Below are 24,335 nucleotides of genomic sequence, written 5' to 3' on the forward strand. Positions count from 1 at the left end.
ATTCATATCTTTCATTTGTGTTAATTCATTAACTTTTAGTTCGTTTTTTTTTTAACGCTAAATAATCATTCGCCTGCCCGTCTGCGTGACGTATGTCCCCGCCCCTCTCTCAGGAGCTCGTGCTGAAGTCACTCAGTCAGTCGGCTCGTGCTGTGTCTCCAGCTGCTCGCGCACAGTCAGCCTGTAAACACGGACCTGCGCTGGTCTATGGAGGAGTTTTATTTGATTTTTTTAAATAAATACCAGGATTACTGAACGTCGCTTTGACTGGTTTGGACCATTTTTCCTGCTGGTTTCTGGACTGGAGGAACAAAACAACAACCTGTCATCATGTCTCGAGCCCCAGAAGACGTGAGCAAGCTCACTGAGAGTACATACAAGGTAAGTTAAGTGTTAGTAATTATTATCTTTCTCAACCCACAAACTATCTTCATAAATTGTTATTATGATATTTAAACTTGATTTCACACGATTTAAAATTGATAATGTGACTTCAGCTGTGGGATTATCAAAGAGAGTGGAAGTCTTCTTATGAGAAAACATCCTGTGATTGAATTAATTACACGTGCTGTAAATCAAAGATAACTACAGTCATGTCAAAGTCCCCTCGTGTGTCTGATATGACGATGAGATAAAGACGTTTTTCCATCAATAAAGTTGTTGTGATCACAAACAGACCTCAGGTGATTTGATCAGAACATTAAACTTGCTTTGACGTTGTTTTATTTTATTTTATTTTATTTTATTTTATTTTATTTTATTTTATTTTATTTTATTTTATTAAATGTTTTGATCTTAGCTGGACTGGGGAATAGATCAGATTGAGGGCTGTCAAGCAGACTGAGGTGTATTTATTTAAAAAATAAAATAAAATAATAATAATAATAATAATAATAATAATAATAATAATAAAGTAAATATTTGCAAAGATATATATTTAAAAAAAACACAGTAAGGTACTTTGTAAGGTGTTTTATCACAAAGGTCAAAAGGTGTTATACAATTATCATTCTGCTTTCATTTATTTATTTTTATTCATTCATTTTTGGTTTAGTCCATTTCTATCAAACTCATGGTCCGGGGGCCAAATCAGTCCCTTTGGCGCATCCAGTTCGGCCCGCAGGAGACAGTAAAAATGACAGAGAAAACATGAATCATTGTGTTGGAAAAAAAAAAAAAACCTCCTCAACATTCCTGTTGCTAATATTGCATGATTGCAGTCATTTTTAACTGTTGAAAAAAACCTCAAAATGATTACAAAACCTTACATTTTCCTTAAAATATTCTATAATATTCCTTTAATTCAATAGAAATTGGTCTTAAATGATGTGTTGGAACTGATTTCTGTCACTTATTGTCAGTTTATTACATATTTTGTATTTTATGTATACGTAGAAGTGTAAACTAGGGCACAATAATGTTGAATAATGTTCAATAATGTTGAAATTACTGAAGACCATTTGAGTATTTGGCCCCTGAACTAAAATGAGTTTGACCCCTCTGTTCTTGTCTTTTTTTAGGTCTAAATAGTATGTGTATTCGCTCTGAACTGGAACTAGTTTGGCACTTTTTGGGGTTAAAGTGAAGTTTAATGTTAAATGTTAAACCCAAAGAACGAAGCAAAGCTGAATACAATGTCACACCTATTGTTCACAACATTCCAATGTTCCAGCTGAGAGTTAGACAAAGAGAAATCTAGGAACCTGTTTCCCAGTTTCTCTCTCAGTGTGTCTCTTATGTAAAGTCCTGTAGCAGGTCCATCGTTGTTGTAATGAGGGTGTGCCAGGGGAACAGAGGCAGGAAGGTGAGCTGCACCTAATTGTTGAGACATTTCCGTAGAGAGAGGGAATGAGGTAGAAAGTGCGATCGATGGGTGAGGTAAATGCTACAAATAGCTTTGACTTTGTGAAGGACTTCGCTCTTTCAGAGGGAGTTGCACAGCAGGCGTAATGGTTCAAGTTAAAGATTGAACGTTTTATTGTTTTCTGGGACTGGTTTCTGTGCTTGTTTACACTGATTTTTTTTCCCGTCTCCACCCATTTCGATAAGAGTTCCTTTGAAAAATTACATGTTATCCTGCGAAATCACCAGTACCGTGCTTCGATGATCAAATATCACATGTATTTTTATTTTTTTACCCCAGAATGTGATGGAACAGTTCAACCCAAGCCTAAGGAACCTGGTTAACCTCGGGAAGAACTATGAAAAATCCGTCACAGGTGAACACACAACTCCCACAGTCACGCATAGGTAAAAGAATGCCATCTATTTCTTCACGTACAGTTGTTCACATGTTACTCTTGATATCACATCTCATTTCTACAGCAATGATTCTGTCTGGAAAGGTCTACTTTGATGCCTTGTCAAAGATCGGTGAGAATGCTATCGTGTCTCCGGCCTCCAGAGAGCTCGGTGAGTTGAAATCAAAGTCCAGTCTGATCCTGCAGGAAGCAACATCTGTGGAGTCACACTTTATTTAAAGCACTGTGCTCCAGTAATACAGCTGAATATTTAATTACAATGTGAAAATATTGCTTTTAATAATAATTAATAAATGTGTTTTCGTAGATCTGCAAAATCAAACCCTCCACTTTAATGTATAAATTGAAATCTAATTAAATATTGTTTTATTTATTATTTTTTTTTTTATCCATTGGGTGACTCAGTGCCAATTTTGCCATTAGTCCTATAATCTAGATCTGAAGTCAGTGTTTTGGGTGTTTTAATGATGGTTGATTACTGTTCACTATAGTGTTTTGTCGCTTTTTATACAGAACACTTACAACAGACATCGTATTAGCTTGGATTGATGTGAAAGATTACAGTGATTAGAATGAAAAGCTAATTAAGAGAAAGACTCCCGAGCACAGTCAGTCTTCTGTGCATTAACTTCTTCACACATAATGTCTCCTCTGTCATTTCATCCACTGTAAACAGAACTGGATGGAGCATCAGTCGGCATAAAATGACTTTCACAAACCCGTCACTGTGTAGGAGATGAGGTGTGGCTGTCATGTTTGGTGAAAACGTACATAATGGAATGAGGAAGTGTTTGCTACACTTGACAGTACAAAATGTCATGTTTCAATATCATACAAAGCTGTTTGTCTTCGTTTGAAAGAAAGGTTTTTCTTCACTTTACTTGTCGACGAAGTTTTTTTTATTATCCTAGAGCGAAACTGTGCATATTTGACACCTGTGAACAATAACAACATGTTTTAATGTGATTGATGTGATTACTGCTTTCCATCCATCCATCCATCCATCCATCCATCCATCCATCCATCCATCCATCCATCTATCCATCCATTCACCTAAATAGACATCTTTTGCTTTCAGACTGTGAGAATAACACAATTCCCTGAGAGCATAAACAAAGCAAACCAAGTTATCTACTTAGTAAAATCACTGGTAATTGATCTTTCATCCATGAAGACTCACTGCCCAGCCTTTATAGCATGAACTTAGTTTAAATCAATATTTGAAAAAAATCCTTTAAAGCGTTTTGTCTTATCTGCATGATTTGGTGTTGTTCTCTGGAAGACATTGGATCCTCTCTTTAATTTAATTTAATTTGTTTTTATTTTGTTTTACTTTACTTTTCTTTTGGGGGGGATTTTCACAGGTTTTAAATAAACCTGCAGTGAAATAGAAGAATCTGTCATTTGTTACTTGAGCACTGAGGGCCAGAATCAGAATCTGTCAGTGTGTGTGTGCGTCTCTCTCTATGTTGTCCTGTGGGTCTGATTGTCCTTGTTCACTACTGGAGGTATAAAAACAACTCTGATTTTAGCAAGAGACAACAATATCAGTGTTCCTGGCTTATAAACTCAGGCAGCAGCCTAGCTTAAATGGCCACGGTTACATGATGTTTTTTAATTCGGATTTAGTAATTCAGAATTAGGTCATTCGGAATTAAAGTATTCTGATTTGTGTTTACATGTAAATAGTAATTCCCGAATTGAGGTTTACATGGAAAGTCCGTACTTTGGTCAGTCAAAGCCAGCGGGTAATGCAACAGCAGCTCTACTTCCACTACACAGGACGTTGAGTGAAAAAATAACTTTATAATGAAGTGTGCGTCCGTGTGTGTAATAACTCCGTGTGTCCATGGGAATGTCCGAATGTTTATGCCTCTGTCCATCCAGGTTACTGTCCAGAAAGGTACGTTGGTGAAAACCCTCGATTAAATTAATTAGTCTCAGCTCCAGTCTGAGCCGCCATCTTGGATTATGTCTTCATCAGCACGTCATTGCGGCAAGTCTCATGTGCAGAACGACTAGAATTAACTTAAAGAGGAATTAAGTGTTTACAAGATAGAGGAAGTGTTTAATTCAGAATTAAGATCAGAATAAACCAGCCACCTAATTCGGATTTAAGTTTAATTTGGAATTAAATTAGCATCAGGAATTAAGTGTTTACAAGTTTAAAGAGGAATTAAAGCTCCCATGTAAATGTGGCCAATGTCACCTCACTGATGATAAATATAAAAGGAAAGTACATTGCACAATTTACTGCGGGCCCTCCAAACACTACAATGAACCTGCATATGCCCAAATGTACGTGCGCCCCTTATTTCTGTTAGGTAATGTTTACATATTTTGAACTTTGGCTTCATGTAAAAAAGTACAAGAGTTCCTGAACTCTCAATCCATAGTCATTCCCTGACTGTCTGGGATAGACACAACATGACGGTGTGAATTCTCTCACCCACTGCAGTGTGTAGAAGCAGCAAACACATTGAACAAACAGAGACACCAAAGAGAGTGTCTTCCAAACACTGATCCTTTCCCCTTCAACCCTCCCCCCCATCTGCCTCACCACGCTGTATTTTACAGGATTTATGGTTGCTTATTAAGGATTCGTTGATGATATTTGTCCGTCAGTTTGCCCCAGGGCAGCTGTGGCTACACTAGTCGTTTACCACCACTAAATGTGGAGTGAAAGAATAATCCCTTAATTCTGTAAAGCGACTTTGAGTGTCCAAATATAAAATATATAGAAAACTGTGTACGTAGCTGATGAAGACACCTGTGCAGAGTTTTTTTAGGTTGCTTTTTCTCTTCTTCGATGACTGGTGTGGTGGAAAAAGCACCTGCGTCACAGTGGCTGGCAGGTATTCGCAGAAAGCTATCTGAGGCTTTTATTTGGGTGCTGCTACTGTATATTTCCAGGCTGCAGATTGAAGTTTCTGTGTTCAACCCTGGCTGTGATAAAGCTGAATATGAGGTGATAAACAGGAATGACTGTAAGGTGGCACGGCAATATGTTGTTAGGAGACGGAGCTTCTTATTGCTTCAGGCTGTATTTGTTTTCCTGTCTCTTTTTGTTGGGATGAAAAAGCAGCGTTGCTATATCCACTTTTTCAACTTGTCATCTTTTCCTTATGATTAAAATAATCAGGTTTTTTTTTGCACTATATTTCGTCCTTTTGCTTTGATTTTTAGGAAATGTTCCTGTGCACCTGAGCTCAGATTTGCACACTTCAGGGAGTTGTATTAGCAGAATCCAAAGCTGCATGTGTTGACAGAGTGATATTGTTCCTCGTGAATGAAAAGCACGAACCCCACCCATCCACCTGTTCTCTGCTCTGTTTGTCAAGCTGTTGTCGTAATTGTTATTTGAATATTAAACTACAATGTCAGCATGGAAAGAATAGCAATGTCAGAATCCTTTTTTTCACTGTTGAAAGGGAGCGCGAATTTAAAGCAGAGAGGGAATGGAGATTGCTGAATGGTTTGTAGGAAAGCTTTTGAGGATAGGCCTTTCCTCTGTAGGATGGATATCTTTATGAGTACAGCATAAGGATTTCATGACATTCAAACATCTGGCCTGACAGGATTGCTTTAGCTTTTCTGAAAGGTGTGCATATTCACAATGTGACGACAACAAAGTGTTTTTACATTTTCAATTTAAAAACGCAAGGGCGAAAGGTTAAGTCAAATGTTATCAAGTTTGTGGAAACACTAATACAGAGTCCAAGTTAAAGGTGCAATAGTTGACTCTTATAAAAGTTTTTTTTGGTCACATTTGCTGAAACTCTCACTATGTAAAGACAGCATTACATTTTTACATCTGTAAAAAAAAAAACCAGGCTCATTAAGTCCCGTCTGCTGCTCCTACTGCAAAGTGCTAGAATCCACCACGACTGAGCAAAAAGAACCAATCAGAGCCAGGATTGTGTTGGTGGACTGTCTGACAGCTGTCGATCACAGCTCCCGCCCCCTTCCTCCTCAGCCAGCTCATGCTCGGTCAAGCTCACACGGCAAAGACAACGAGTAAAAAGTGGATGCAAGAAGAAAGAAAAGCTAAAAAGGAAGAATTAGACAGAGCCCAGGACAAGTCGAGAGTCAACATCGGAGTGGCTTTTCAGAGAAGGCCTTTCAGCCTCCTCTGGGGGGAGGGACTTTGGAGGCAGTGCAGCGGAGAGGGATCTGAAAGTTGTACTTGTTCAAATTTAATGTTAAATTTGACTAACTCTCTCCTCCAAGTTACTGACTGCACCTTTAAAGTCAAATGTCTTTGAAACCTATCACTAATCAGTGTCAGTGTCAAGAAAATGTTTGCTTATTTTAGGTCAGATTTGATTTTATAGCTGTTTCAAGGGAATTTGGCAATTTTGTGCAAGGTGGGACACACTTTATGATTATTGGCAAGATTAGTGATATGGTTTTTATAATTATAACGTTAATAGGCTTACATGAGTAAAATGTGTTGTAGAATGAAATTGCTCTTCATTAAATAGTTGCATTGCCACATTTGGGCAACCTTGAGCAATATCTTGAGGGCCTTCTAACCATGAGCTTAAAGTGGACTTTGCTGTATCGCATACATTTGTTTTATGAGTTTTTGCTACTTTGATTAAAGTATCAATGGGTTGAGTTATGACTTTACTGTAAGCAGCATGAATCAGAGTGATATCATTATGGTCACATACTGGGCGTGCTCACTAAAGAACACCTACCTACAGAGTCCCTCCCCACCTGTGCAGGAATGTTTGATTAAGATACCATTCAGTCCTCATGACGAATGTGCCAGTATTACATCCTGAACGTCATGCTTAGTGGCCGCTGTGCCATGATATAAGAAAGGAAACATAGGGAGAGAATGTGTGTACATATTTACTGTATGTTGAAACAGGGCTGGCAATTAACTTCACCTTTGTCTTTGTATTTCCCACCCAACAGGCAGGGTTTGTGTTGGCAGTGGATTTTTGTGAATGCATCTTCTGTTAAGAATGTCAATGGCTTTGCTGCAAGTGTCACCGGGGGTGCAGACAGATTCAATATTTCACTGAAGCTGGTTATGACATTTTCATTGTGTTGCAACATGTATAGATATTTGCTATTGGATCTTAGCCTCTTGGTTTCCATTTGTATTGAACAGAGTAAGCAACACGTGTGGTTATAGTGTTTTTTTTATTTTGTCAGGTCACTTTGGGAGAGATAGGCAAAGTACAGTAGGATTTAGGAGAGTTGCACAATGTATTCACACCTCTATAAAATAGTGCAATTAAATGTGAAAATATCTTTAAGTATGTGATATTGAAGAAGCACAAAAACAATATCCTTGTAAGTGATATTGTGAAACAAATGTGTGCATCTTTTGCTCTTTGAATATATACAAAAATCTGTATGTTACATGCTTTTTTTTAATTTGCATTGTGCATTTATGCATGTGTAGGATGTGAAACCTCCTTTAGCGATCTATCCTCAGCTGTCACACCCTTTTTCACCCCAAAGGTGAAACCCACGGGTGTACAATAGCCCCTTTGAACCGCTCCTCCACGCACGGGCCGGCATTTCTCACCCTCGCTGCCTTTCCATGCTGTTCAGTCTGTTGTTGCTGCTGTACAAACAGCCCCACGTCCAGTGACAACTCCACCCCCAGCTCCACATGGGTACACAAAGGCAGCATTTACCAGTACGTTCTGATGACCTTCAGAGGGCAATGTTGTTGTAGCTGGATGCCACGCGCGCTATCACAGTATCACATATGCATTAGCGAGTGATTACATTTGTTTGCACTGAGTGGATGTGTGCACTAATAATACCAGGTGTTGGGTTTAAGGTCAGGTGTTCTGTTGGCTGTGAGTGCTCGCATGGGCCACATTTTTCTTCTAAAGATCACAAAGTGCAACACCTGTTGCCTGTTCTTCCCCCTCACTGAGTGACGTCTCACACGTCCACATATGATGTCCAGAAAGAGACACTACATGTGTTTTTGCCCCTCTCACCAGAACATTGTGTCACATAGTAAACCTTGAGTCTAGATTACACTCTATTGTGATAGTTAGCTCTATAAACTGCTTAGCTGTGACCGTCCACTTGTGTTTACATTTTTGACTCATTTGCTTTGTCTCTTGTCATATTCCGCAGCGCCTGAGCTGTAGGCTGTGTGAATGGAGACTGTTCTGTATCTGACCTCACAATACCAGAATGTTTCATTGAGATTACTTATTGACAGGTGTTCAAATATTGGAAAGAGATAAGTTGTCTGGAAAAAAGGGGCTGCAAATCCAAAGGCAGGATGAAAAAAGTTTTCCTTTTCTCCTAAAGTTTTTACATTTAAGGGTTTTACAATCTTTTACAAAAGTAAATTTAATTTTTCTTATTGTAATGTTTTTAAACCTTTCATATGCCATTGCTCTTAAAGGCAATATTTGATTATTTTAGTTTGCAGGTTAAGCGATGATAATTTGCTTTTACCTCTTCAGGTTGTTATACCATGTTAATGATGATGTTAGAAATATTTGTAATTTTTAGGATAAAAGTGCACAGAAAGTAGTTTCTTTTACTTCCAACGTGAGCTGAATGCATAGCAACATATTAAAAATTAGAGGTGTCCGATATCGATATCGGATATCGGTCCGACGTTAGCCTGAAAACAAATATCGGATATCAGATTCAAATTTTCCTATTTATTTATTTATTTATTTATTTTCAATTGTAGAATACTGTAGATATTATGTTGAAGATTAAAAATTATGTAACCAATTGGTTATTAATAAATGGGTCAGTTTTTCTCATACCTACTGTTGCTGACTATTGTTCATCACTTGATCAAGCCTTTTCTAACATTCCACAACACAGAATTAGTAATTTATTTATTTATTTTTTATTAAAGAAAAGAGAGAGAGAGAAAAAAGGATGTATGATTCATGCTGATATCGGTATCGGCCGATACGCAAGGCTGCAACATCGGTATCATATCGGAAATGAAAAAGTTGTATCGGGACATACCCATTAAAAATATGTAACATTTATCATTAGGCATGAACATATCAGAAGTCAGATAAATGCTACTTATACTTATTAGTCCATCTGCTTTTAATAGATGTGCTTTTGCTCTACATAATAATAATAATGAGTTTTCTTTACCGCGGCACCTGTGAGTGGCTGGCATGTAATGGGCAGAAAGTGAGTATTTAGTCTTGTGTTCATGTATTAAAGACAGTGAAGTGGAGGCTTTTGATCCAGTCTGACAAAGACCACAGTGATGACTGGTTTAGCACGGTTCTTGTGGATTCCTTGCTGTCTGCAGGGGTTCCCTTTAAAAGTGCTCAATGGAAGTTGAACAGCAGTACATTAGAGTCAGTTTACTGATACAGGCTGGCTTCTGCTGAAGGTTTTCATTGTTGCTTATGTAAAATAATTTTTTTTAAAATACATATATACAGTAGTCAACAATACATGTAGTGCAATCTTTTTTATGACAGCTATGCATGTTTTTTTTTTATTGGAATGAAATGAATTAATTTATTTTATTGCATAACTGTGATCATCACCAGCCTTCCCTAAGGAAGGGTAAGAAAATCTTTATTAGAGAGAAGATATAAAGAAGAGGGCAGTGTTACACCTTGGTGAGGAGGAAAGGAACAGGGGAGAGGGAGTTGTGTTTTTCTTAAAATAAATAAATAAAAAAATCTTATTAAATGTAACAACATGAGTGCCATGAAACAATTGTGTTGTAAAAAGTTGAGTGTAGTCCAACTGAAATAAATGTGGTCAGAACAAGCAGACAAGCCAACTGATAAAGGTAATGTTGTAGAAAGGTTGTGATAGAAATCGTTTTGTTTTTACTACCCTGATGATGTCATAACCGAGTTCAGTTTTTAAATTGTATCGTGTAAAATGTGGACACATGAAGTTGTTACTGGTGTAATCCAATCCTGCGTTAGTGGTTTTAGACTCATTTAATATCAGCAAATACTGATGACACAGAGATAGTTTAATGTTTAAAGGTATTTCTTCTGTCTTCCTAGGGGTGGTACTGATGGAGATCGCTGAATGTCACAGGAAGGTTTATAGTGAATTGGAAGAGAACGTAAGTAGATCGCCACTGGTTCCTCCCCATCCCCACCTAATATGGTTTTATCACTCATTGTCTCTTTCATTCCTAATGCAACAACGTGTGAAAAAATGCTTTACATACTTCACACGAATAGGCAGTGAGTTTATTTCTTACTCTTCTCTGTGGACATGTGGGCTCTGTAATGTTTTAAACCCATTCTTTTCATTCTAGAAAGTGTAAAACCAGTACAGCAAAAGGTAAATGAAGAGTTGACGAATGGAGAAAAATCCAAAATAATTCACTTGTCACAAGCCACCGGTTTAAAAAGAGCCCCATGTGAAAGAGAACGAAAATGACTGAAAGTGTTCTTGAGGATGAATACAGTCTTGCGATACACGCCTTCAGTGTCATTTCATTTTATCTTTATGAGGGCGAATGTTGTACATTTTTAACCTAAACTATCTGATAACGCCTGATAACGCCTCCCTGGTGGGTGGAATCGCATCCACTCAGAAATCCATTATCATGCATTCCCCCAGGTCACTCCACTCTTTCCACAGGCAGTCATGTGCCTGAACTGTGCTCTGTGTTTAAGAGAAAATGCAATGCAGGATGATGTACTGTGTGTGGCAATTAAAATGTGGCGTGTGTGTGTCTTTGCTCTTCGCAGTTCAAGAGATTTCACAGAGAGACTATTGTAGAGCTGGAGAAGAAGACAGAGATGGATGTCAAATACATGAATGTGAGTGACATTTTGAACAGCAAAAAGCACACACTGAAATTGTGTTCTGTAATATTATGTCGGTAGTATCCACATATAGACATTTTGTGCCATGCAGGATGAAAAGTCAGGGTCAAAAATAACACTTGCTCATACTATTGTGACCACTCACATCATAAGTTTGGCAAGGCAAGGCAAAAACAAAGCGCATTTCATACACAAGGGGCAACTCACACAATGTGCTTTACATGGTCAAAAGGTGCAACAGAAAACATTCAACAGCTTAAAATTTATAACAACATTAAAGTCGGCAAAAACAAAACATTTAAGATCTTCTTTGCAGCTTCTTCTTTGCAGCATAGCAACTAAACTTCCATAATATAGGCTTAAGGTTAACCCTATACCTAACTTAACTCATCATACTATAATTTAAATATTTGTACATGTACACTATGTGTGTTCGGCACATAATTGACAAGTGTATAGTATTACATGCCATTAACCCAGTGATCCAGTGCCCCCACCTTACATGTAAAATAGAAAATGTTTTTTCTTTGCACTTTATTAATTAAGAGCTTTGTTAACTAAGATGCAGCATTTATAAAACCAAGCCCTCAATTATTTAAGTATCTGTCCATAGCTCCTTGCAGTAAGCACCTTAGGTTACAAGGAAAAAAGATGTATTCCAATATTTACACAGTAAATAAAAACAATGCAATTTTTAAAAGATAGAATTCATAATGAAGTAATTTTGTTAGTCTGACTTCCACTTGGAAGTTATGTTCATTCAGTAAGCACAGGAATCTGCTCATCCTTATTTCTCCATTTTCTCAACCTGAACCTGAAGGCCACCTTCAAGCGCTACCAGTCAGAGCACAAGCTGAAGCAGGACTCCCTGGACCGAACCCAGACGGACCTGAGGAAGCTGCGTAGGAAAAGCCAAGGAAAGCATGCATCCAAGTACGAGATCAAACAGAATGAGGTGAGGCTGAAATCTGGTTGACCCATGATTGTTCATGCCTGCAACAACAAACTCAAAGTTTGAGTTGGAATTTTAATGTTGCGCATAGTGTTGGTGGAATTCTTGTGCTCTGATGAATGACAAAAACTGTATGTGATACATTTACGACTGGTGTGATTGGGTAGAGAGAATTGACAGAAATGACTCGATGAACCTGTGGAAGTGGAGTTTTGTACCTGTGAGGAAGTTGCTCCAGAGTTAGCTTTTGATTGAATAATATTAAAAGTTAATTTGATCTAGCATGGTAGTGATATCATCAGATGAGTCGTGGATTTTAGCAGTTTTTGTTTGCTGTGTGTTCTACCCTAAGCAGACTCTTGTTGTGTTCATCTACAAACTCTGTTTCTATGAAAGGCAGACGCACAAATGTATCCGTGCAGATCCAGATTAAACAAAAGGATTATCAGATCTAGCACAAAGACTGATAGAGATATCCCAGATTGATGATGGATTTAGTGAAAGACGAGAACAGTGTCCTTCTCACTTTGCGTCACATATTTTACTTTCAAAAGCTTTGTGTGTGATATTTAATACAGTTCGATGTTTAATTATTCACTTTCTAGTGTATTGTTAAAGAGTAACTGATCATTTGTCATCAATGGTATTATGTACTTTTTGCTAAATGTCAGGTATGTGTTACTATATTACCAAAACCTTTCAGGACAGTTATTAACTATCACAATCAAAGACATTAGTACAACAAAATGCATTTTTCTCATATATTTAATGAAAAATAATCACCTCACATTTACTGAAGACCACTTTTTTCTTTTGCTTTGATAAGGTGATGATATCTTTATTTTTAAAATAAGAGGACTCTTGGCCTGAGCGCAATATATTAAAGTACTCATTGTTTAATTAAAATGACATCAACTTCACTACCAATAAATGAAAATATGGGCCATTTTATAGCAAAGATAATGTAGGTTTATAGAAAACGGTGCTTTTTGACACTATAACAGCCAACAAACACTTTACTGAATTTATGAGGAAAAAACAAAACAATAAACCAAACTAAAACTGCATTTTTTTTTTTAAATCTCCAAATCTTTGAATCTCACTATGATTACCAGAAGCCAGATTCTCACTGTGTGATTTTCACGGTCAATGGAAAAAGTCAACAAATCATTGAGATCTTTGTTTTCTCCATCCATTAATTTAGCCTCTTGTTCTTCATTACACTTTATCAGCACATTATTTTAAAGACTACTTTTGAATGAGTTCTCATAACTGGGACCATTGATCCAGTTTCTAAGATGAAGCTGCAACACAGAGAAATATTGTGTTCCTTCACATTTAAACATGACACCCCATCGGCTACAACAGGAAGACTCTCAGTTCTTTAAAAAAGTGTGTTGGTGTTGCCACTCTTCAGGCAAATAAAAACCTACTTATGGTGAACATTAGGAGCTTTAATTCAGTGAATGAGAGAGAGGGACAGGCAGGAGGAATGAGATCGGACAAGAAAGAAATGTCTTCGACAGAGCAACTAGAGACTGGATACGTTACCATGAGGAGAGCAAGAGAGTTTGAAAGTGGGAGTGAAATAAAGGGTTGGAGAGAAGAAGCCTTTTACTGTATGTGCCTCATGTTATATCGACTTGTCTGTCTGCACAAAAGTCTCTCTCTCTCTCTCTCCCTCTCTCTAACTGAGAAAGGTGTGTCTTACAGCAATCTGGTTAACAAAGGGTTCATAATATTCACACAAATAAACTTCAGCACAGACAATAGTTGATTACAACCTTTATTTATGATTCAGTTCAGCTTTAACAGAAAGGCATTTAAGACTTCAAACAGTTTTCTTATCCGTTGTCAAGAAACACAGACAAAACACAACACAGTGACCTCTGCGTTGTCCTAAGTTTTATTTTATTATTGCATTGATAAAATTAGCACATAATAATGAACACAATGCCAGAGGACTATTCAGTCACTGCATGGAAACCAATGTTTAAAACAAATCACAAAGAATCTGTGTCTGATTTGGAACAGGTGTTAAGAACGTCGGCGATTACTTTGTGTGTCCAGAACTAGAACTTTAATCATATTTTCAATAAGAAATACAAATACATTTTAGACAAAGCGTTAGGATAGTGTTAAATAAGAAGAACATTGTATTTTCTGGTATATCTCAACACAAATCTTGTTATCCGATGCTATCTGCAGTATTTGGAGACCATCTCGACTCGTCAGATGGACATGCAGAAGTTCATGGCTGACGGCTTTAAAGAGGCTCTGCTGGAGGAGAAGAGGCGCTTCTGTTTTCTGGCAGACAAACACTGCATGTTCTCTTATCAAACCTGCAACTTTCATGAGAAGGTGAGTGGGGACAGAGTCAGACAATCTGGATGACATGTCACAGCTTTCCTGCGTTGTGGACCGCTAACCTCCCCCCCCCGTTCGCTTTAACCACCTGCCATCTTTAGGCCAAAGAGGTGCTGTCCCTGAGGCTGCCTAGCTGGCAGGAAAAGTGCAGCGACATCAGCAATGTGCCAGACTCTGTGTTGACCATGATAGAAGAGCTGTCTACCACTCCAGAACCATCTCCAAAGGTTGAACACAACCACAGGGTCAGTCTCCACTCAATGATCTGTGTTCACCTTACATCAAGACTTACAACAAAAACAACCAAGTGTAAACCACAGAGAGGTGAAAAGTGTATTCTTCATAAGGAATTCGTTAGCATTGATCTTCTAATCCAATCGACTGATCTGATCAAAACTTTAGAGCTTTAAATTGAAACTGATGAAATAACATAACCATTACAAAGCTTTCAGAAAAAAGCTGCTTTGTCTTGTGCTGTTGTTATTTGTATGTTATCTGGCTGAAGTTCAGATATGTGTTATCAGATGGTGAGTATGTGTGATGTGTGTGAAGGCCTTATTGGCAACTGTCAACTCAGGGAAATCCTACATTTCTCTTGACTGCTTTAATGCAGCAGCTTTGGTTTTTGTTCTTGTTTCCCTGAAGAATCCCGTGTGTTTCATTTCACACTAAAAGAGATTTTCTGATTGTTAGGATTTTTAAGATCAGTTTGTATTTTCTGTTACCTTCCAGAACAACATGGTTTCCATGGTGCCTCCTCCTGCACCGCCTCTTAAAGCTCAAATCAGTCCACTTGCCAACATGTTTAACCCAGAGCCCAGGTCTCCACTCAACTCATCTTCAGACCACAACTCAGGTATGACAGATCATCATCAAATACATCATTATACTCTTTTTTTTTTTTTTTTTTTTTTTTTTTTTTTCTTACTTTCTTTCTTTTTTACTTCCATGTCTTTGAGATGAACAGACTTTACATCTATCTAGTTATACATATTTGTGTTATTTCTATTGTTACCAATGCATATCCTGCTTTTTCTGCTTCCAGACCACGGCAGTCTTGGTGAGGGCAACTTGTCCCGGTCAGCATCACAGTCGTCTGGGCTCAACATGGGAAAGAAGACCAGGGTTATTACCATTTTCCCCCACACAGCGGGCAACAATGACACACTGCTCAGCTTTGACGATGGCGATATCATCAGTGTACTCATCCAGGAGGAGAAGGACGGCTGGCTGTATGGAGAGCTGGATAAGACACGGCAGTGAGTCGGAAGTTATTAAGTTATGCTTTGAGTCAAAGATGATTTTCAAGGGACAAATGATTTGCCCTTTAGTGTATTTTTTGCAAGTCAATCCAGATTTTAAAGGATATAAGTTAAGTATCAAATATATTATTCTGAAATAATGTTTCATCTTCAGTCCAAAGTTCAGATAGTTACAGTAATCACTGTTTCTTTGGCATGAAATCAAAGTGGAACCACTAAGCCTTTTAAAAAAGAAAGTTATTATGTGAATACAAGATGTTAACATTTTCACAAGGTGGATTTAAATAGTTTTTTAGTCCGAGGTTTAGGATTCCTGCTGTGTTTGGGTAATTACAGTATGTAGCTGAGGGTTAGCGCAACAATGTGTGTTAATGCGTTACTGAAAGGACGTTTACGTCATCGATAGAAACCTTTACATTGCTTTTATTCATAATGACCAAACTTTCACATGGTAAAAATGAAATGCTTTCACATTTTAGTAAACACTGTTAGTCGTCCTTTTTTAAAGAGAGTAAAACTGAGTTCCATGATGCTGCTGCACTACAGATTTTTAATGACCCCCACCGAAGATGGCTGTCATCAAAAACCTTTGAGTAGAGGCAATTGCTGCAATTATGTTCAACACGTAACCAATCCCATTCAATTTGTAATATTGTGTCTGTGATGATTTCCCATTTCAAATTAGCTAATTCTTACATAACCGACCATCGATCCAACTCTCCAGAGAATATGTGTTTGTACTTGATTCAAATGTAATTTCAATACAACTGTAGGCACACCCACAAAGGGAAATGTACTTTCATTCTAGCAGCTATGCACAGCACAGGCTCTCAGGCATTCTCCACATAGCTTAGGTGACAGTACTGGTTTCACGTGTGTTCTAAAACGTTTTACTGTGGAAGTGCATCATGCCAAGGAAACATAGTATTTCAGGTATGCTCTACGTGTCATTTGCAAAGCCACAGCTCTCCCTTCTCTTTGCTGCCTCTCCCACACATGTAAGACAGCCAACTGCTCACCATCCATAGACATCTGGTCATCTCTGCTTCATTCAAAAAGTGATAAATTCTTAATTTTACTTTCTCCTGACTCAATATAGTGGGTGAGGAAAAATAATATGTCATGTTGGTAATTAAAAAAGCTGTCCAGGAGCAATCACACCCTTTTTTTTAAACACTCAGATTTATTACCTCTGCTTAACATTCTTCAAGACAAACTCTGTACCTGTCAACTGTTGGTGTCTGTGTTGCACAGATATTTCCATCTGAAACTATATCTACAGCAGGTTTATAGATCTGTATTGTATCCAACTATAGCAGTGTAGATCCCTAGAATGATATTTGTATAGGTAATTATAATCAAATCCATTAGGCCTTAGAATTAGAATTACAATTTTTATGGGTTATGTGAAATGTGTTATAATTTTCTTGAATAAATGCCAGTAGCTTGTGCGTTTGAATATTAGAAAATGTCACGTTATTTCAATGAATTTTTCTAATCATCATCATATGCATTCAGTTGAAAACAACTATGACTGTTTCTAATATATATACTGGTAAAATACATTCTTTTGGTATCAGATTTTGCTCAGCGCTCTTGTTCTTAGTCACTAAAAAGCCTTTCAAAACGAAGTGGTTTTAATTTACTCAGGACGGCATGCGGACGACATGGACAACATAATTCACAGTGCAGTCTGTTTCTTAGCAACAAATCCATGCCCTTTGTCTGATGTGCTTATTTTCAGACGGGACTTTGAGGCAATTTCAGAGTCTTGGTGAGGAAAAATCTATCTGTCCATCACGCACACTAACATTGCACTTCAATATGTGACACCAACAGTTGATGCATATTTAGCTAGAAAGACCTACCACACCTTTACACGAGCGCTACGATTATTTGAATAAGATGCTCATTGAACAGGCAGCAGATCAACAAGAAATCAAGCCTTACCTTGGTATTCCAAAATCAGTGAGAGTTTCTCCCATTTTCTGTCGACTACATCCTCGATTCCCTGTTGTTTTTAGTGATCAACAATGTGTTGCAACCACTGCTTTAGCCCCTAAATCTACAACGTTTTGAGCTTACTTTTGACCTATTGCCTTTTAACTCTAGCCCAGTCGTTCTCCTCTGACTTCTCACATCAACAAAGCATATTGCCCCATAGTCGCTAACTTGATATGTATTTGTTTTGGATGATTATAAAGATAGCTAATGTTAAAGTCCAAGTAGATTTAGTTTGAAATGTTCAATATCCAGGGCGCATGGTAGCGTAGTGGTTAGCGCATCTGCCTCACAGCAAGAAGAACTTGGATCCTTTCTGTGTGGAGTTTGTATGTTCTCCCTGTGCTTGCGTTGGTTTTCTTCAGGTACTCCCACCATCAAAAAATATGGCTCTTAAGTTGATTGGAGTTTCTAGATTGACCGTAGGAGTGAATGGGAGTTTGAGTTGTGTGTGTGTGTGTTGCCCTGCAATGGACTGGCGCCCTGTCCAGGGTGTACCCGTGCCTAACACCCAGAAAAAGCTGGGATAGGCACCAGCAGACCCCTGTGACTCTGAAAAAAGAGCAAGCGGGTTAGAAAATGGATGGATGTTGGATGGTTCCACACTTCATCCTGAAGTATTTGTTAATGACTTTTTTCCTCCCTTTTAGGCTCGGTTTGAACTTTAGTAGCAGGTCATGTTGACCTTATCTACAGGCCTATCATTGAGTGAATAGTATGTTAGCTATTTGCATAGCAACTGTCTTTATTATTGTCGTTATATGGAAATTGTTCATGATTTTTTAAATCTGAAAATCTTTTACTCTGTAGTGACTTTGTTCTTGCATAGTAATTATTTTAGTAACCTTTCCTGTTACCACTGTGCTCAGTAAGGATTACATGAGTGAAAAAGAACCAATGACATTCACTCTTTAATACTTCTGCTGGTGTTGTTTCTGTTATCAGGCGAGGCTGGTTTCCCTCATCCTACTGCCGACCTCACACCGATCCAGTAATAACAAATAGGTAAGAAAGCAATGCGGCAACACCACTTGATGCAAAGTGCTTGTGTCTGACGGTTACGTTTTTATCTCGTACAAATGGATAGTAATCCGGGGATGCCGGTGCACAGCCCGAGTGTGGTCAGTTTGTCAGAGCCGGTGTACGAGGCGGAGCCTGTACTGCTGCCTCCACCACTCTACAGTGATGATGACACGCCAACAAGCCCCGTGCTCCAATCCACAACGTCACCCAAAAACATGGTTGGTACTCAGTGATTAAACAGACTAACACACAATGTCATTTAAGCCTTACTAACTGTACAGCATAGTTAGTTATGCGTCTCCCCATGGTTTGATTGGTTTCCTTGTTTGCATGCATCTCTGGCTGGTTGAAAACTTGATTGAAAAAACTGGACCATTGTCGTCCTTTATCTTTGGGCGGCCAGTTTCGTGTTAATGATTAGCATTAGCTGTTGTCTTGGTAACACAATACAGAAGTTGCACCCATAAGGGATCATTAGATCTAGTAAATGATTTGACAAGGTGCCCAATATCGGGTATGAATTTACACCCCCTATTGTTCAGCAATTGAAAGCTGTAGATGGGACAGACCTGTTTTAGTTTCCATCCTGTCTGTCTCTTTTTATAGTCTCCATACACACCACACCTGTATGACAACAAGCCATCACAGCGGTGAAGCTTTTAGTCTGACTAATAATGTTTTATCGACAACTCCACACCCTGTAACTGGAACCAAATCAGAAACACTTCCTTGATTTCTATAACACGTCAAGGAAATGTTCTTTATTTAACTATCTGGTTTTCATATCCAAGCTGAGACAAAAAATAAGCTTCCAGTTAGAGAGAAGTGTAACATAGAGCACATAGAGCAGATTGTTGCTAACTTATATTTTCAGGTTTTGTTCGAGGCAGTGCAGTGAGGAAAGAGAGAGAAGCACAGAGGACAAAAGGGTGCAGACACAATTAAATTTGTGTCGACTGATTGAGAATGAACTAGTGTCTGCTCGGCCAGCCGACAAGCCGGGGCACACCTCACTTTACTGTGCTGCGGTTGTTTCTGCCCTGAATGTGTTAGACTCTCTGTCCTGTTCTTTGTATCTGCTGCCTCAGGGCTACACTGGAAAATTAACTCCACTAATAGATGATTGTGCTCTGAAAAGCTTTTCATCTTTAAAGTTTCCCGACTTTGAAGCCTTTGAACCTCACAAATGAGCATCGGAAGAAACTGGAAAAATGCTTACATTTTTTTTTCTTTTTAAAATAATGCATTCCTGTTAGGTCTGGAGGCTGAGTCAGACGTTTTAAGCCTGAGGACTTCACTTACCTGAGTTAAGATGTTTGAATATAATCTAATGGGAGTGTGTGTATTTGGTGTGTATGTGAGTCTAAGAGGTTTGTGACAAAATAACAAGATTAACATCTTCTGTTAAAAAGAAGAAAACAACAACCTCTTGATTTCTAACTGATCAATGAGGATAAGATATTGTGCTGGTGATGTTGATGGCCTAGTTAAGATATTCTGCATGAATTAGGTTGAATCCCAGAATAAGTACAGGTGGTTGGCCAGTGAAATGAACATCTACCTACTTCTCACTACATCTATAACCCTGAAATACCTGATAAATACCCTAGATTTGCCAATTTCTGTGGGTAGTTTTTCTTTCTTTTTTTCCTGCGTATGTCATCAGAGGTTAACACGACTTGATGCATGCTTGATGAGACGGCAAAAACTACTGTGTGTTTCTGAAGTAGAACCTAAATATAAACATAGATTCTTCCCTCCAAGTTCTGGATGTGGATTAGAATGTGTCAGATCTGTTTGGCAAAGTTGTGAGCTTGGTGTTTGACAGAAACAATGATGCTTTCTTTTATTTCTAAGAAAAAAAAGCATCAGATTTATCTTGTTTGACAGTTGGATTCGCTCCCAGATGATTGTGTTTGATGCAACCTGGTACTACTGCCTTTTGGCAGTTGGTGTCGAGGTATTGTTTTTGTCAGACAGAATATATCTCATCGTGTGCCTTGCCAGCACCATGAAGAAAAATGTGTCTAAAATGGGTGAAGCCCTGGAGATTTCTGTCCCTAAAGGTGAGATGGATAATACTCCTCTGTATGAATAGATTGCTTTATCCCAGCCCCTGTCAGCAGCCTTCAAAGGAGCTTCAATACCGTAGGGGAGTTTGTCTGCACACTATTGATGTTATTAGATCATGAGCTTGCGTCACAACTGATCACCTATGTGAAATGATCTCCAATTGCCATGTTGTTTAAGGGCAGGACATGTTGTGGGGAATTTAGAGAATTGTTTTAGTAAAGTGACCATTATTAAGGTTCTCCATCACCATGCTGACAGCTGTCCAGTGTCCACTTTTCTATTGCATTGCTGATCTCAAGCATCTCAAAGGGAGACAAGCATAGTCAAGTTATCTTATTCTTCATCTGCATCTTGTTCGTAACTCTCTAAAATTAGACTGGAGTACAGAATTACTGGAGTCAATCAAAGATACTATTGTTTTTGTAAATTAAGAGTTTGTGAATTTATTAAATGATATAAAGCACAGCTTAAATAGACCAAATACATTGTTTTGGTATAAATGAACACTGGTTGGTTTAACAAATGGTTTATTATGTTTTTATCTAACTGCACTGCAATTATGTGTCTGACATGATGAGAAGTTGGGAAGGGATTTTTTTCTGACTAATACCTAATCACGCACTTTCACCTTTTCCTATCCCTATCTGGATTTTGCTAATGCATAACAACTATGTGGCTTTGTTGGACTATTGATGTAGTTTTGTGAACCTTTTTGTCACCGAATGTACCTAAACCCTAATATTTACTATGGAATAAATCTTGATGAGGACTGTAGATAATCTAGAGTAGTATATAGAATAACAGCTCTGCTTTTTGCATCATCAATGCATCATCAAAAAAGAAATTCATGTAAAAAGAAAATGTAGTTTTTGATATTGTGGTAATCTGTCCAACAGATTACAGGCGAGATCTTTTTTAGGTATTTAATCAAAAAGTGAAGAAAAGTAAAACTTAAGCTCTTCTGTGATATTTATTAGATAAATACGGGTTTATCTTAGTCTTATGGTATTTAGAGTAAACATGGCCCCAGTGTACTGCACCCTGAGGGCTCATACCTCATGTTCTCCACTGCTATCGTCTCTGTGCTCACTCAGCTGTGCACTGTCGATAAGAATATTATAGTCCTTAGATGTGAGACACAAAACAGTGTGTGTCACTTCACTAGCCTTTCAAGATTGTCAAGATTCCAGACTCTCTGAGTTCTGAGGTCAAAGTGTAAGTGTCTGTCAGAGCTGCGTGGAGATCACGAAGGAGAAATCTTATCAAACCCGTCGAGCAGCTCAGACTTTCCTCCCAGCTGCAGGGAGTTTTTAGTGTGTTGGGGTGTGTGTGTTTAATGTGGTGTGTTATGTCTCTTCGTCCACTGGCTCTTCAAGGGTCTATTCTTGTGTGTTTTTGTCTACAGGTTTCTTTAGTCAATGGGACAGCAAAGGCTCCTTTTCTTGGGTGAGTGTCCTAACATAACTAACATTGGGTCGTGTAAGCATTTGAAGGCGATTGAAGCACCACCTCATCATGGGCTGTACTTTAATAATATACTTTTTTTTTCTCTGCAGAGGGGGAAACCCTTTCTCAACAGTCAAGTTGAGACCGACCGTCACAAATGATCGATCAGCACCAAAAATCTAACTCAACTACCAGAGACAACAACTTATTTTATTTTTTTTTACTGCTGCATTCTGGGACATCATAAAACAGAAGACACACACACATGCAGAATTATTTCCCCATCTGGACTTCTCATCAGCCTTCTTGCCTCTCTCAGAACTACTCAGCTTTAATCAAGGGTGTGCCAGTGTGTATCCAAAGGAAACCACACACAGCTCCTTTGACTGCACATGGAAAATATATTGCGTTTCTCAAAAAAGTTGTTCTGTTTCCGTAAAGTTGTGGTAGTACAAAGTGTAGAGTTGAACTGCCATGGCTCTTCACGTAGCGCTTTAGTGAATTAAACACTAGGTTTCATCTGTGAAGCTGCTATCAGAGATAAACCACTTTGCTTTGCATGAATTCATTTTTTTTAAAACTGAAATCATGGAGTCAATCAAAATGCAGGTATGTTGTTTACTAAATCTGCAGTTGTTGTGCAGACTTATTTTCTTACCATCTTTTTTCTTTTTAAAAATAAAAAATAAAGGCAAATAAGCACAGCCTGAATGAAGCAGAGTTCTTTGCAATTTGCACCATTATCCCGAGATTGTCATTTAATTACATAAAACTAAGCATACACAACTGTGCAACGTATGTGGAGACGTTTATGTTGTTTGTTGCTTGCACTTTTTTATTTGAAGCTATCAAGCTAACCCAAGTGACCTAATACAAGCAGAAACCAAGTTATTTGGATTGAGACTATGGAAAACACCTTAATTTTTTGGTGAACTGTGGCTTTAACATTTTGTAAGCAGTTGTAAGATGTTCATATTAAAGTGATGCAGATGTGATGCTACTCAGTAAAACAGACATTGAGCTTGTCCTTCTGAATTGTCCACATTTAATAAACTTCTATATTATTCTATTTTTTTTTTTGTCTGAGTCATTGTGAGAAACAGCGTTTTAGGAGGATTACGAAGGGTTTTATGAAGGGAAATGGCAGAACAGTTTGTCACTGATTTACATTAAATATATATTTATACACAACTGAGTTTTTGTGATGTATTTAAATGAAAAATGTGTACAGAGGTTTATTCTGTTGATGGCCTGGTTTGAAATGCACAAAGGATTATTTTGATTTGCATTAGACAGCTGGATTGCATTCTGAATGAGAATGAATGACCTTTTGAAAGATGGGAAATGTGTCACTCCTCACATTCACACTTTTGTCAAATGTATTTTTGTGCACAATATGTTGATTATGCAAATTCAATGTGTACTCCACAGGCTTTGAATAAAGTGACTCACTGTATAAAATTCACAAAATATTCACCATTCTATGAGGGGAAACCGTTGAGCATTATGTTTGCTTTACTGTGCACTCGTGGTGAGAAATGAAATGACTTAATGGTATTTCAGACCGACTGGATGTGAGAGAACTCATCCTGCTTTGCCACTTTGTTGACCAATGTAGTCCTTTTTTCTGAATAAAACTAATAATTTTTATTGTCATAATTGTAGTCTGGGATTTTTTTACATGCACATGGTGTTGAAGGTCAACACTATACATGTCGTGCAATCTTTCAGCGGCAGCATTGCATGTTTTATTGTGTATATTTACTGTAATTGTGACCGTCACCCGCCCTCCCTATGGAAGAAAAACTTTATTAAAGGGAGAATATAAAAAGAGAGGGCAATGTTACACCTATAGGTGAGAGGGAAGGGAACAGGGAAGAGGGAGTCGGGGCGGATGTAACAATGGAAAGGTCGGTGAGGATGGTTATTTTTAAAGGTGGGACAGTACAGTATATTAGTCGTGTTGGAATATTGCGATATTTAAACCTGCAAACTGTATCTGTGGGGGAGGGGTGTTACACAATATACAACAAACCACCATTTTTTTTTATATTCCTATTGAGTTGAGTAGATAATTCCCCGAGCATGTAATTATGTTGAGAGTTAGAGTAAAATAAAAGCATGTATTACACAACAACTTTACAGAATGACAGTGGCCATGTTTAAACAT

The 24,335-nt window shown here is 38.0% G+C and overlaps 1 protein-coding gene across 3 annotated transcripts; it reads left to right on the forward strand.

Annotated features, from left to right (window-relative positions):
• Positions 1-137: 137 nt before the first annotated feature.
• Positions 138-23,234, forward strand: baiap2l1a (BAR/IMD domain containing adaptor protein 2 like 1a). Of its 3 annotated transcripts, none has more exons than XM_028476765.1 (14): positions 138-381; positions 2,144-2,219; positions 2,326-2,412; positions 10,265-10,326; positions 10,964-11,035; positions 11,862-11,996; positions 14,202-14,354; positions 14,462-14,605; positions 15,093-15,216; positions 15,406-15,619; positions 18,569-18,628; positions 18,711-18,864; positions 22,125-22,165; positions 22,276-23,234. In XM_028476765.1, exons 1-14 carry the CDS (start codon positions 331-333, stop codon positions 22,346-22,348), a joined length of 1,446 nt encoding a protein of 481 aa, XP_028332566.1. In that variant the 5' UTR covers positions 138-330; the 3' UTR covers positions 22,349-23,234. The 3 variants fall into 3 exon arrangements, with proteins under 3 accessions (XP_028332566.1, XP_028332568.1, XP_028332567.1); XM_028476766.1 differs by lacking the exon at positions 138-381 and adding an exon at positions 1,841-1,878; XM_028476767.1 differs by lacking the exon at positions 22,125-22,165.
• The last annotated feature ends 1,101 nt before the right edge of the window (positions 23,235-24,335 follow it).

The sequence above is a fragment of the Gouania willdenowi genome, chromosome 19 (assembly GCF_900634775.1).
Source record: "Gouania willdenowi chromosome 19, fGouWil2.1, whole genome shotgun sequence".
In the NCBI taxonomy this organism is placed as follows: Eukaryota; Metazoa; Chordata; class Actinopteri; order Blenniiformes; family Gobiesocidae; genus Gouania; species Gouania willdenowi.